This window comes from Spea bombifrons, chromosome 5 (assembly GCF_027358695.1).
Source record: "Spea bombifrons isolate aSpeBom1 chromosome 5, aSpeBom1.2.pri, whole genome shotgun sequence".
Classification (NCBI taxonomy): Eukaryota; Metazoa; Chordata; class Amphibia; order Anura; family Pelobatidae; genus Spea; species Spea bombifrons.
In genome coordinates, this window is record NC_071091.1 from 76,460,643 (window position 1) to 76,473,913 (window position 13,271).

The 13,271-nt window shown below is 39.4% G+C and overlaps 1 protein-coding gene across 1 annotated transcript in view; it reads left to right on the plus strand.

The window, feature by feature from the left end:
• The window catches only part of LOC128497701 (laminin subunit alpha-1-like), a 49,340-nt gene that overhangs the window by 26,274 nt on the left and 9,795 nt on the right, over positions 1–13,271 (plus strand). Inside the window, 12 exon segments of the mRNA XM_053467861.1 lie at positions 164–280; positions 2,083–2,265; positions 3,333–3,487; positions 4,062–4,205; positions 4,808–4,941; positions 5,396–5,546; positions 6,934–7,058; positions 8,867–9,017; positions 9,344–9,488; positions 9,653–9,794; positions 10,141–10,255; positions 10,636–10,806. Coding sequence (XP_053323836.1) covers positions 164–280; positions 2,083–2,265; positions 3,333–3,487; positions 4,062–4,205; positions 4,808–4,941; positions 5,396–5,546; positions 6,934–7,058; positions 8,867–9,017; positions 9,344–9,488; positions 9,653–9,794; positions 10,141–10,255; positions 10,636–10,806 — 1,733 coding nt within the window.

The window sequence follows — 13,271 nt, forward strand, 5'->3', positions numbered from 1 at the left end:
AGTATGACAACGTGAAGTTACCATCATCAGACAGAGCAGAAACACCTACTGAGAAAAATAAAAATCCAATTTCTTATGCCCGACACTTGTTTGTCATTGACAGTTCTTCCTTTCAGATATTTAAATTGGTAATCTTCTCAAACTCTTTTGTTCGTTCCCATAGGTCTTGTGTCTGATTTGAACGATCTGAAAACAAAAGCAGATACAATACAAAAACGCACTCATGCATTTACACGTCAAATAAGTGAACAGCTTCTGGCTCTGAGAAATTTACCAAATGGTAAGTAGCATTAAGGCGTATTCATTTACTTCTAGCTGTACCTACAAATTGTACTTCCACTAATAAAAATGTGCATCTTTGATGGAAATGCAGACAAAAGAGTCTTTGTACAGGTGCACAATAGAAACACATAAATGATTTGCTTCGGTTTAATTCCTGACCATCTCAGCATAATCCTCTGTTCATTCCAAATGGGCATTAACAAAACAAAGCTGAATTTTATCCTAGTGTAAAAGGTATCTTCTTTACCTATAAAACAAAACTTTTTTTCAGTTTTTATAGCAAGAATCTATTAGTGTCTGCTTTTTGGTTGCCTATGTTCCTGGAAAAAACATATACAGTATTAAATAATTATTTCTTGGGCATATTCATTAGAGTAGGTGGAACACTGCATTTAAAAGGGAGGTTCCGCAAGTTCTCAGACATTATATATATTTGAAAAGACTCTAAAAGAAGAAATGTATGGTTTTGTGATGACAACGTAATGAATACAGTAATGATGACATCACGCTTATGTCATTAATGAGACATTGCTATGCTTCAGAAACTGAAAATGTGATGAGACTGCCAAAAAAAAAAAAGAAAGGTCTCCTAAGATTTATTTGCTAAACATATTGCTGGAACAGAAGCTTTAATTATTGATTCAGTTCAGACATACAATGCCTAGACTTCCTCCTGAGAGCGAGGCCTGCTTACCTGTTAATGGCTGTTCAGTGTGATTTTCTGACAAAATAAGTCATTAAATGCTGTGAATATGTTTCGATACACACTAAAAGGCTGTAACCGTGCTCCTAACAAAAATGTGTCCTTCTTTTGCCTTTTGAAATGTTGAGAAGCATAATTTCTGAAATAACCTCTGAGCTTCCAAGCCCATGCTTTTATTTCTTGCAAAACAATAACTGCGTATCCACATCCCCAACAGGGCAGGAGCCCAGGGGCGGGCTGGGCCGGGGGGCAATTGCCCCCCAGGCCGCCCGAAATCTAATCTAAACGGCCGCTGGGTGCTGATGCCGCCGGCCGGCGCTACTTTAATACTTTTTTTTTTTTAAATTTAATATGGCAAGCCGGATCGGCTATTAAATGAAAAAAAAAGTATTAAAGCAGCGCCGGCCGGCGGCATCAGCACCCAGCGGCCGTATGCAACGGCCGCCAAGTGATGGGAGCAGCGTGAGGGGTGAAAGCTCCGCCCCCTCGCACTCACCTTTCACCCCTCACGCTGCTCCCATCACTATGCGGCCATCAGATTGTTGGAAATCGAATTTAAATGGCCGCTGGGTGCTGATGCTGCCAGCCGGCGCTACTTTAATACTTTATTTATTTATTTTTAATATGGCAAGCCGATCCGGTGTATTAAATAAATAAAAAAAAAAAGGATTAAAGTAGCTCTGGCCGGTGGCATCAGCACCCAGCGGCTGTTTAGATCAGTTTTCCAGCAGTCTGATGGCCGCATAGTGATGGGAGCAGCGTGAGGGGTGAAAGGTGAGTGCGAGGGGGCGGAGCCACTTCACTTGACTTGCCCCCCAGGCCTTAGGCTGCCGGCCCTCCCCTGCAGGAGCCACATTAATGTCTGTGAGTAATTTAGTGTGGGGTTAGTATTAAAATCTAGTCTGCATTCATTCCTCATAAGAATAATCCTCATTGGGATTTTGTGTCCTAAATTGAGAACCACCCCTTAATTCAGGTTTCAATAACAGCCTCTTTATATGTACTTTTTCTTAGAAATGTTTTCCCTTTTCTCAATTTTTCAACTTCACTTTTCAAAGCGAAAAAGTTCATAATTTGCTTTATCTACCCTGGAACAGATACCAGTGAGAAACTACAAGATGCTAAAGAGCTTGCCTTGTCTGCCAATGTCAGTGCAGCTGGCACTTTAAACCATATCACGAACTTCAACCAAAAGGTGTTAACTGCGTCCTCTGCGCTGTCCAAAGTCAATGACACGCTGCGGAAAATCAACGAGCTTCTAGCGGACTCATCCAAGACGGGTATGTTTCCTGCATTAATGCACTCGCCGATACTTTTCTGCAAAAATATAGGGTGCACGGAATACTTTGGCATAGAATGTACAATCGTTGTGGAAGAGGTTTAATATGCTGTTCATTTTTTTTATCTGCTCTGTAAAGCCCGAGCAAGAGCCAAAGCAGAGCTTGGCCAGGCTTATTGAGTCATCTCAAACTCTGGAGACTAAACTGACCAAATATCTCTTATCTACTGTCAAATTCTAAATTTCCTGAAATAAGGGACCCCATTTTCAGCTTGACTACCAGCTCATGGTCTCCCCCCCCCCCGAAGAGCTGTCACAACTGCTGTGAACCAGAAGCGTACACACCACAGTTCTTCAGCCTGATAGAGCCTTCAGCCTTCAGCCTCAAGAGGTTGAGCCCCAAAATAAGAAGACAGGGACTTTGGTGATCAAAATAGTGTGGAGGTGTATAATATATAATATATATAGGAAGAGTCATATGTAGCACTTGCTGGAGGTACAGAATACCTGTCTACTTAATGCCTCAGGTAGGTACTCAGGACAGGTACCACAGAATGCCAGGTCAGATAGTAGCCAGCGCTGGGTATGTTATAATAAACAAGTAGTCAGAAAAAGCCAAGGTTGGTACACAGCGCAGGTAGTCGGGATAGCTGGGTTTGGGACGCAGATAATGTCAGCAAGGTACAAAATCGCAAGCCAGAGAGTCAACAGAACTTTCTGGAGCAGATTCTCCTGATACGTGTAACAGGAACACAATAGGGTGCTTCTTAATAGCAGTTCCGGGTTTTTAAATCCATCGCAGGGATGCCTCTTGTTGCGCGGCACAGGTTGGCCCTCTAGTGCGCATCACAAATTTGCCTGCAGCCCGATGGGACTGCACTGCAGACGGCTGTCGGGTAGGCACTGGCAGAACTGGCTAGCTGCCGCTTGGTTGCCGGTAGTAGGACTTTTCTTCGTGACAAAGGCCATGCTAAGAACACACAACGCGCCCGAGTATTAGGTTCACCTATGTTAATGTTTTTATGTATACTGTATGTGCAAGCTCCTAAATATGTTGTGTTTCACCAGCGGTAACAGCGGAAAGCAGAATTAAAGAAGTGGAAACACAGGCCAACATTTTATTGGATAGACTGAAACCCTTGAAATTGCTTGAGGAAAACCTAAGCAGAAATCTATCTGAAATTAAAGAGCTTATTAGTCAGGCCCGTAAACAGGCCGCATCGGTAAGTGTGATAAAAGTGTTACGGAAAAAAGAGAGTTTCAACTATTACCTTTTACTGATGACTTCTTAGTCAGCCATAGATAGTATAAGGCATATTTAGAATAATGATCTCAGTACCATAAAAACAACCCCTTTCGATGGTTAAAAGAGGCGCTATTTTTAATAGAATCAGTTACCATACAAGTGGAAGCGGATTTCCAAGAAAAACACATATCTAAAAACATATCATATTTTTTAAACCCAAACATTTCTTTGCAACAAAAATTGGATTTATAGATGAATTATTTCAATATTGGTTCTGGTCCACTTTCCATTTCACTGATTGAGGATACTGTTCCCTTGCGTACCATAGACAGCTCACTACAGATAACTGCCTTTTAGTTTATCTAAGAGAGACAGCAGTACCACTTTAAGGAGAGAGACCCTGACATAAAATAAGTTTGATAAGTAGCTGTGGTGTTGGCATGGCCTGTTAATAGTCTATATAATTTAGCTATAAAGCACTCTACAGCACATAGCACTGAACGAGCAATTGTTTTTCGATATTAATAATAAATTGTTTTCTATTTTTTCAGATTAAAGTGGCTGTTTCAGCCGACAGAGATTGTGTACGCTCTTACCACCCAGAGCTCTATTCTACACATTTCAGCACTCTAACTCTTAATGTTAAGACCGGCGAGCCGGACAACCTGCTTTTCTACCTGGGCAGCAGCACGAAAGTGAGTGACTTTAATGTTTCATGCATTTGTTGACAAAAAGCCATTTCAATGCCAGATGTATCATGCAGTAAAGAGAAATTTGAAGAACATTTACTAAGAAAAGATCGTGTCCCTCTACAGTCATTCGCTTAGAGGTTTAAAGTGCAAATTTGCCCTTGTGGAGAAACTTGCAATGTCTGGCCCTTCTTGCATTGGGATACTTCTAAGCTTCAGACTCCATTATGTGCCATAGATACTCAAATCAACGTTTCCAAGAAATGTTCGACTATCAATAACTTGGGGGCTAAAAGTTTCCTACGAGTTGTTCTCCCATTGAGTTGAGTCTTTATTCAGTTCTGTATGAGTTGTGCATTCACCTGGCGTTTACCTGGACACTGAACATGAAAGCGGCTACAAAAGTTTTGAAGTCATTTTGATCTACAGTATGCAACTAAAGTAATCGTATATATGAACATACAGAAGACAGATATTCCAGGGAATTATTACACAGTGAAAAGGATTTTATTATTAATAAAACTTCTAGTCATAATGTTAATGAAATTACAGCATTTGAAAAATGGGGCTTTATTAGCACATTGATCATTTATTTTGTTTTTTTGCAGGCTGACTTCATGGCGGTAGAAATGCTGAAAGGCAAGGTTTCCTTCCTTTGGGACCTGGGCGCAGGATCTGTAAGGCTCGAAGAACCTGATATCCAGATAAACAATAACAAGTGGCATAAAATACACGCAACAAGGTAAAGCTTATTTAGATGTGACCAGTAAAACATATGGCAATTGTACAGGATTTTAATGATTTGTTCTTTAGTGTGACGATTTCTACAAGAGTTCATTTACTGTACTTACTGACCACCAAAAAATATCTTCAAACTTGAACCCCACATTTTCCACTCTATACTTTGATGTAATTCCTTTGTGTTCTGGTACTTTATCTTTTATCAAAAAGTAATTTCGCTGAGACGTAAATTAATATAGTTGACCTTCTCTGATAAATAAATTCAGTACCAATTACTGAGATGTTCCTTCCAGGTTGAAAAAAACACTTTATAACATTTTATACAGGATCAGTGTATGTATGCGTTTAGTTAGATAGACACAAAGACAACAAAAACTAATTAGTTGAGAGAGTTGGTTATACAAATATGATATTGTAGTATCATTAGCTATAACATCCATGGTTCATCTTCACAGGTTTGGTAAATCAGGTTCATTGACTGTGGAAGAAATTGGCACTTCTCAGAAGCCCACAGCCAAAATGTCATCTTCACCTGGTACATCATCCATACTCCACATCGATAACTCAACATTGATGTTTGTTGGGGGAATAGGAGGACAATTACAGGTATATTTCCCAGATGAAATGCATTTTTTGAGCATGAACTTATTTGTTACCTATAATAATTGTAGACATGGTTAAACCTACAATATAGAAAAAAAAAATGATTAATCATATTATAGACTCAAGCTCCATAATTTGGTCTTCTTGCACCGTTGTTGCTGTATCATTGTGAAACAGAAGTGTTTATATATATATATATATATATATATATATATATACCGTATTGGCTCGAATATAGGCCGCACCGGCACCGGCACCGGAAGTTGCATACGCGTATTGCGTAGATGTCCCCCGCCGGCCCCGCAAGACACCCGGGAGTCTGCTCCGGTAAGTCGAGGAGGGGGGGGCAGAGGAGGACAGTGGCAGCATATCTCGGGGGGGGGGGGCAGTGGTAGCGTATCTCGGGGGGGGGAGGACAGTGGTAGCATATCTCTGTGGGGGGGGACAGTGGTAGCGTATCTCGGGGGGGGGGGGGGACAGTGGTAGCATATCTCGGGGAGGGAGGACAGTGGTAGCGTATCTCGGGGGGGGAGGGAGGACAGTGGTAGCATATCTCGGGGGGGAGGACAGTGGTAGCGTATCTCGGGGGGGGGGGACAGTGGTAGCGTATCTCGGGGGGGGGCAGTGGTAGCGTATCTCGGGGGGGAGGAGGAGGACAGTGGTAGCATATCTCGGGGAGGGAGGACAGTGGTAGCGTATCTCGGGGGGGGAGGACAGTGGTAGCATATCTCGGGGAGGGGGGACAGAGTGGCAGCATTTTTTTTTTTTTTTTTGGTGCTTTTTTAAAGAAAAAAACTTTTTCTTTAAAAAAGCACCAGACTTTTAGGGTGCGGCCTATATACGGGGGCGGCCTATATCCGAGCCAATACGGTATATATATATATATATATATATATATATATATTTTTATATTTAGGAAAACCATCTTATAGGTGTACAGAAACCTGGAGCAACCCAAACCCTCCTCTGGTTCACACTCCTTCTCCCTTCCTCATGGATATTAAGCATATCAGTAGATATAGCTTGGCATGTAGACACTGGCTTAAGCCAAAATCAGTATCTTTGTGACATTGTAACCTAGGATGCATTCAAGATGTCTGAGCAGAGTCAAAAAGAAGTGTGCTAGAACATAGTCCAAAAACATGTTTGTTCAACAGGCATTTGACAGACCTTTGATGTCCTCTACCTAAAATATGTATGCATTATTCCATAGGTAGTATGTAGGGCTTGCCTGATGTTGTCACACTTAGATACAGACCTGTAGGCTGCCTAAAGACATCAGGAGAGGTTCTGCTTTCCCATATAGTTAGGAAAATATATTTTTAAAATAACATTAAAACGTGTATAAACAAATCCCATGGCTAATTATCCGTGTATTTTTCTTTCCTAGAAATCAACAGCAGTCAAGACCACAGATTTTAAAGGTTGCATGGGCGAGGCGTTCCTTAATGGGCACTCCATTGGTTTATGGAACTATGTTGAGAGAGAGGGCAAATGTGGTGGATGCTATGGAAGGTATTATTTAGCTTCCTAAAAGTATTAATGCTATTTCTATATTGTTGCCATGCTACCTTTTACTAATGTATGTTTTGTAAGCTCACTTATCTTCTTTAGAGAAGCTCTTCTGCCCCCCCCCTAATTAATAAAATAAAATATATTTGGTTTATTTAATATTTTGTCAACAAAATAAATATGTAAAATGCAAAAATTGACATCTAAACCTATAATGGGTATTCAGATAGAAGCCAGACATACTATTATTAAACCAAAAGTGGCTGCAGGAGGATATTCTGTTTCTTTTCATGTTCAGCCCATCATTACTGTTAGAGGCACAGTTTCACACCAAAATAGAAAACATTTAAATATATGGAAAATTATAAGAAAAGTGTTTTCTACCTGTTTTTACACGTCTGGAAATTTAAATGATGCTGGAATTCCTGCAGGAAGCAGAGAGCGTGATTTTATAGATTTTTTTTTTTTTTTTTTTTGGTTTTATCTTTTTATGGAAAATTGTACTCGCCTCTAACACAGATACCAGCTTTAATCACTAAAAATGGACACATTGATTCTATTTTTATTTTTTCCTACAGAGCATGGCTAAAACATATTTTATTACTTTCTCATAAAAAGTGGGTACGCTTTAGGAATGTGTTAAAATATGCAAATGTGTAAATTGTTTTAGTTTACAAGGAATATTTTTCCTAGCTATGTATTTTAATGCTAAGTCCTAAATAACTATTAGTAATCACTTCTTATTTATTTTCAAAGATTTTTTTTAAACACGTGCTGATTTTTCCCTTTGTGCAGTTCTTGGAGAAGCAATAACCAATTCCAATGTAGAATCACACATCTGCCATTAGCCATGACATATGTATATAACGGATAATCTTCCTAAAATGGGGGTCCAGCATGCGTTACAATGTAGAATTATGTAGATTTTCACATGCTACCCACAATTGAAAATCAGATACATGAAATCGGTTATTGAACTGTTCTATGAGTACATACTGCAAGGTAGCAGTACTCAGCCACAAGTAAAATGTATATATATATGTCCTGCAAATTAATGGGTGATGGGACACCCCTAAATATTACAAATGTCAATTATATGAATGTAGGATTCATCCCTTCGTAACACCACTGTTTGTGAGTGAGTAGTTATGACACGTTCATACCAGCAGGTGGCAATATTACAATTTATATTGACCAGCAAGAGCGTTATAAGGCGTAAAACTTCTGCAGGGATCTAAGTTCTTAGTGTATTCCAAATGTTAGTTATGTAGTTGTTTGCATTAATAATTTCTACATAATGCCAGATAGTTACATAGTTACTCCTATAAAAGCATAAACCGTGGACACGCTCCATGCTTGTCATAGTCGTTTGCAATGAGTATAGCTATAGTAAGTCAACAGGTATACAGCTGGCCGGTGCCAGCTGTCGCCAGTCACTTACCTTAACTGCCACTTGCATGCCAGATCTGGCCTTTTAATGTGCAGCTGCACCATGAGAGAGTGTAAGAGTGTAGCCTGCATCTGCATACATACGTCACTTATGGGCTGCTGGCCTTAAAGTGCCTGTGTCTGGCCCAATTCAACTCCCCGGTAGAGCCCTGCTAATAATTACACTTGATTTTATCATGGAGATGAGTAAATGTTGTTACCCCTTGTTAAATCATATACCGGTATTAAACTTGCCTAATTGTGATATATCCACCTGCAATGCTATTCTTAATCATATACTAGTTATCTCAATGGCACTTGTAGTGCCAGCATTTGTCCACCACGATATGGCTTGACTGAAATTTTCCCTTTTGTATTTGTAGCCCACGAGAAGAAGAAACTGCTTTCCATTTTGACGGCAGTGGATATTCTATTGTAGAGAAGACGCTTCGTTCCACTTCATCTCAGATAGTTATCCATTTCCGAACATTCGCTCCAAATGGCCTTCTTTTGTATCTTGCTTCCAATGGAACAGTAAGACCTTGCCCTTTAGTTATTTTCATTTCTTTCCAGCTATTGTTTTCTACGTTCTAAAAGTTAATCATTTAAAAATGAAAACACATGTTTTTTTGCTAATCCCTTGCTTTTTGGTGCTTGGCTTTTGGTCCAGCTGTTTACTTGTTGATGAACCCAAGCCTTAAAGCAATACCCAGATGATGTTTAGAATAAGTCAAGGTTCGCTTTTTTAAACTAATTTATTTAACTGGTAGACACATAGGTGAAATAAGTTTAACATCCTAGTGTTTAGCTGCTCAGTATGGTTCAACAAAGTTGATCAAACTTCGTTCTTGTTTTATCAGCGAGATTATTTATCTATGGAAATGGTGGACGGTAAACTGAGAGTATCTGTCGAATTGGGATCAGGACCTCTGATACTGATGACAGATGGACGCTATAATGATGGAGCATGGCATAAAGTAGCCTTCCAGCGCAACAGGAAGCAAGGTACGGCTGAAGCTCACACACACAAACCAGTCAAGTGTCTGTCGTGGCCATCCTTGACACTTTTTTAAAAGTTTTTGGGCCTCTAAGAACTTGTTGTAGATCATTTCAACTAGTGAAGTATTTGAAGTTTCGTTTTAAGACCGATGTGTTCTCTTGTGACAAAGGTATACTGGCTGTGATGGATTCCTACAACTCAACCCAGAGAGAAACCAAGCAAGGAGAAGCTCCAGGCGTTGCTTCAGACCTTAACCGGTCAGATAAGGATCCTATTTATATTGGTGGACTTCCCAGATCCAGGAGTGTTAGGTATTACGTCTAGTTATAATTTTCTTTGTAGATTTTTGGACGAACATAAACTGCATTAGTAAATAAAACATCTGTTTGAAAACAAGAAGAAATGATTTGATCCCAGGCTGATCTTCCAAAGGATGAATCTTGCAGTAAAGCTAAATTAAATGTTTTAATGATGGCTCCCCTTAGAAGAGATGTGTGTTTTATGGAACTCAACCACACAATTTTTATGAAAATTTTTACTTCAAGCCAACGAAGATTATTCAAACTTAGTATAAAGAAAGTATCCTTTATCTAAAACATTTTCAAACATGTTCATTATGTTTTTATCACATCAATTGCAAATCTTTCTTGATTTTAGAAAACAGCTTAGCAGCAGGTCCTATGTGGGCTGTATAAAGAACTTGGAGATTTCCCGCTCAAATTTTGACTTGCTAAGAAATGCCTATGGTGTAAGAAAAGGCTGTAAACTGGAGGTAAGAAACCTTCCTATCCAAATTGTATGAGGCAATGCCAATTATAATCAGTGAAATGTCTCAGAAGTCACCTCATATATTATTTACCGCAGCTCTCCTACAAACTCCTGCTTTTCTTCACTTACTAAATTCAATACAGTTTAGGTTATCATAGATGCATTAACTGAAGTTTATACATTTACCTTACCGCATCTACAATCAGGTACATTTAATCTGATTATCGGTTGCATATCTATCAACCAATAAGCATATTATTATTTATGTTATTATTCATTTGATAGCATCTGTGAGACTCCACAATTTTTAATCCACTGTAATCTGAGTGAATGATTTTGAATCCAACCACTAAAGTATTTTTGTGTCTTTTTCTCCTGCCGTAGCCAACTCGTAGCATTACCGTTTTAAAAGATGGCTACGTGGAAATGCAGCCAGTATCATTGGCAGCAGAATCAGAGCTAATGGTATCGTTCTCCACACTCAATGAATCTGGAATTATCGTGGCTGGATTTGGCAAGGGAGCGGAAAAACTCAGTCACAGGCAAGCTCTCTTGGTGAGTAATCAAATGATTATTATTATTATTATTATAATTTTATGAAACATATTTACACAAATAATTCAGATTTATGACGGTTTTATAAAATTACAGAGCTTGGTGATTGGTCCCTGTTGCAGGACAAAGAGAGCTCCAAAGAAGGGCAGATATTTTATTATAACAGCTAACCTGTAGTTTGCTTGAAAAGCAAGATGAGTCCTATAAATGTAAATGTACTTTTTATATCATGTGTATCAAAATGTTACTAGCACTAGACCGTATATAATGATGTATATAACCATTACATAAGTTATGGTGGGTAAAAGGTGATGGAAACCCCTAAGGGTTTAACCCCTTCAGGACCGGGATTTTTAAGCTAGGGTGTCGCTAAAGGACCAGAGCCGTTTTTGTGTTTTTGCCATGTCTTTCTTCAACTGTAATTTCTCTCTTATCAATTGGTGCACCCACACAAATCATATATTGTTTTTTTCAGCACAAGTAGGGCTTTCATTTGAAACCATATTAAGCTGGGTAGTACATTGTTTTATTTGAAATAAACTGGAAAAAGTGGGGAAAAAATAAAAAAAACGCATTTTTTTACAGTTTTGTATACATACAAATTGTACACACATTGAACCAATGGGAAAAAATTATCCCAAATATATTCATTAAGTTGTCCTGATTTGGAAACCACCCAACACGGCCAGGATTTTTATCTATTTTGACCAGTATAGGGGAAAATATTGCAAGGCATGCATTACGTTTTTGAAATGTAATTTTTTTCAAATTTGGCATGGTAGTCTAATAACTGCAATAGTTGTCACAGATACTGATTATCCCCCCAAAATTATATGTTTATGAACAGTAGATAAGTCAAGGTGTACAACTAGGGTCATTTTGACACTTTTCAAACAGGGATTTTATCGCCAATTGCTGCCAAATTTTGAGGTATTTTTATATTTTTTTGTTTTTTTTGCATATGTTGCAATGTTGCTTTAGATTTTATATTATATTTTGTATAGAATATGTGCAACTGCAGAAAAAAACACCAAATTGTGTTCACCAACATCCCCCGGTTCCAACAAGGCCTCACATGCATGGTTCATGCAATTTTTGAGGAAGCTATGAGGGCAAAACTGGAACATGCGCATTTTCTTTTTCACATTTGGAATTTTCAGAAATTGGTTTCCTGGGCCCATATCCCATTTGGGACATTTTGGAAGCCCCCCAATGTAAATTACCCCATAAAAGTATATATTTATGAACAGTAGACAAGTCAAGGTGTTCAACCAGGGTAGTTTTGACAGTTTTCAGTTAGCCATTTCTTCACTGATGTCTGCCAAACTTCACAGGGAAATTATTTTATTGCGTTTTTAACGCATACATTTCAATGTTGCACTGAATTTCTTGCACACCATAAGTGCAACAGTGGAAGAAAGCACCACATTTTGTTCACCAACATCCCATGAGTCCAACAAGGCCTCACATGCATGGTTCATGCCTTTTTTGAGGAAGCTATGAGGGCAAAACTGGAACATGTGCATTTACATTTTTTTAAATATTTTTTTTTATCGGATTACTTGTAAGTGACAGGTTTAGGCCGCTGACATCAATCAGGGAGACCGATCAATAATCAGCGACTTAAAATGTCACCGACAAGTGATCAGGTAATAATTATAATTTTTCAATTTATGTTTTTTCATAATTACCCTAGATGACCCCTCTCTCTTTGTAGAGCAGGGTCATCCGTGGGCTGCCATAATGATCCGATCACTCCTATTGGCCAGGAGCGATCTGATCAGCCCAGCATTTGACCTGGAAGCACCCTGGACTTTCAGGCCAGTGCTGTTATTTTTTTATTATTATTATTTTATTAATTTTTTTAAATTAATTTTTTTTTTAATTTTTTTTTTATTATTATTATTTTTTACATTTTTTTTACTCTTTCAATGCTGATGCTCCATTGAAGCACAGCATTGACTGGTATTTAGTCCCCACAAGCTTGTGGGGACTAATATTAACCCTTGCAATGCTGCGATGGGGGTCATACACAATCGCAGCATTGAAGGGGTTAATTGAGGAAGAGGGGGGTAGGGGTTAACTGAGGAAGGGTGAGGGTTGGGGGGCTGGTCTCCACACTCATGTGGAGACCAAAGAACCCTATCTCCCTGTCCCTGAAGCTGCCTCTGGCAGCTGGGACACAATCTCCAACAGACTGGAGATTGTAGGGGAGGAGTCTCTCTGATCAGTCCTACAAGACTGATCAGAGGACTTCTGGGGGCTCGTTTTTGCTGTTGCTGGTCTGCCTGGGTTCCCAGGCAGACCACCAGCAGCAGAGCCCCCTACAAAACGGGAATTAACCCCTTCAATGCCGCGATCGCGGCATTCAATGCCGCGATCGCGGCATTGAAGGGGTTAACACTGCACTGACGCTCTCATGGAGCGATCAGGCAGCAGGGGGGTGTTGGATCAGGCCCCCACAC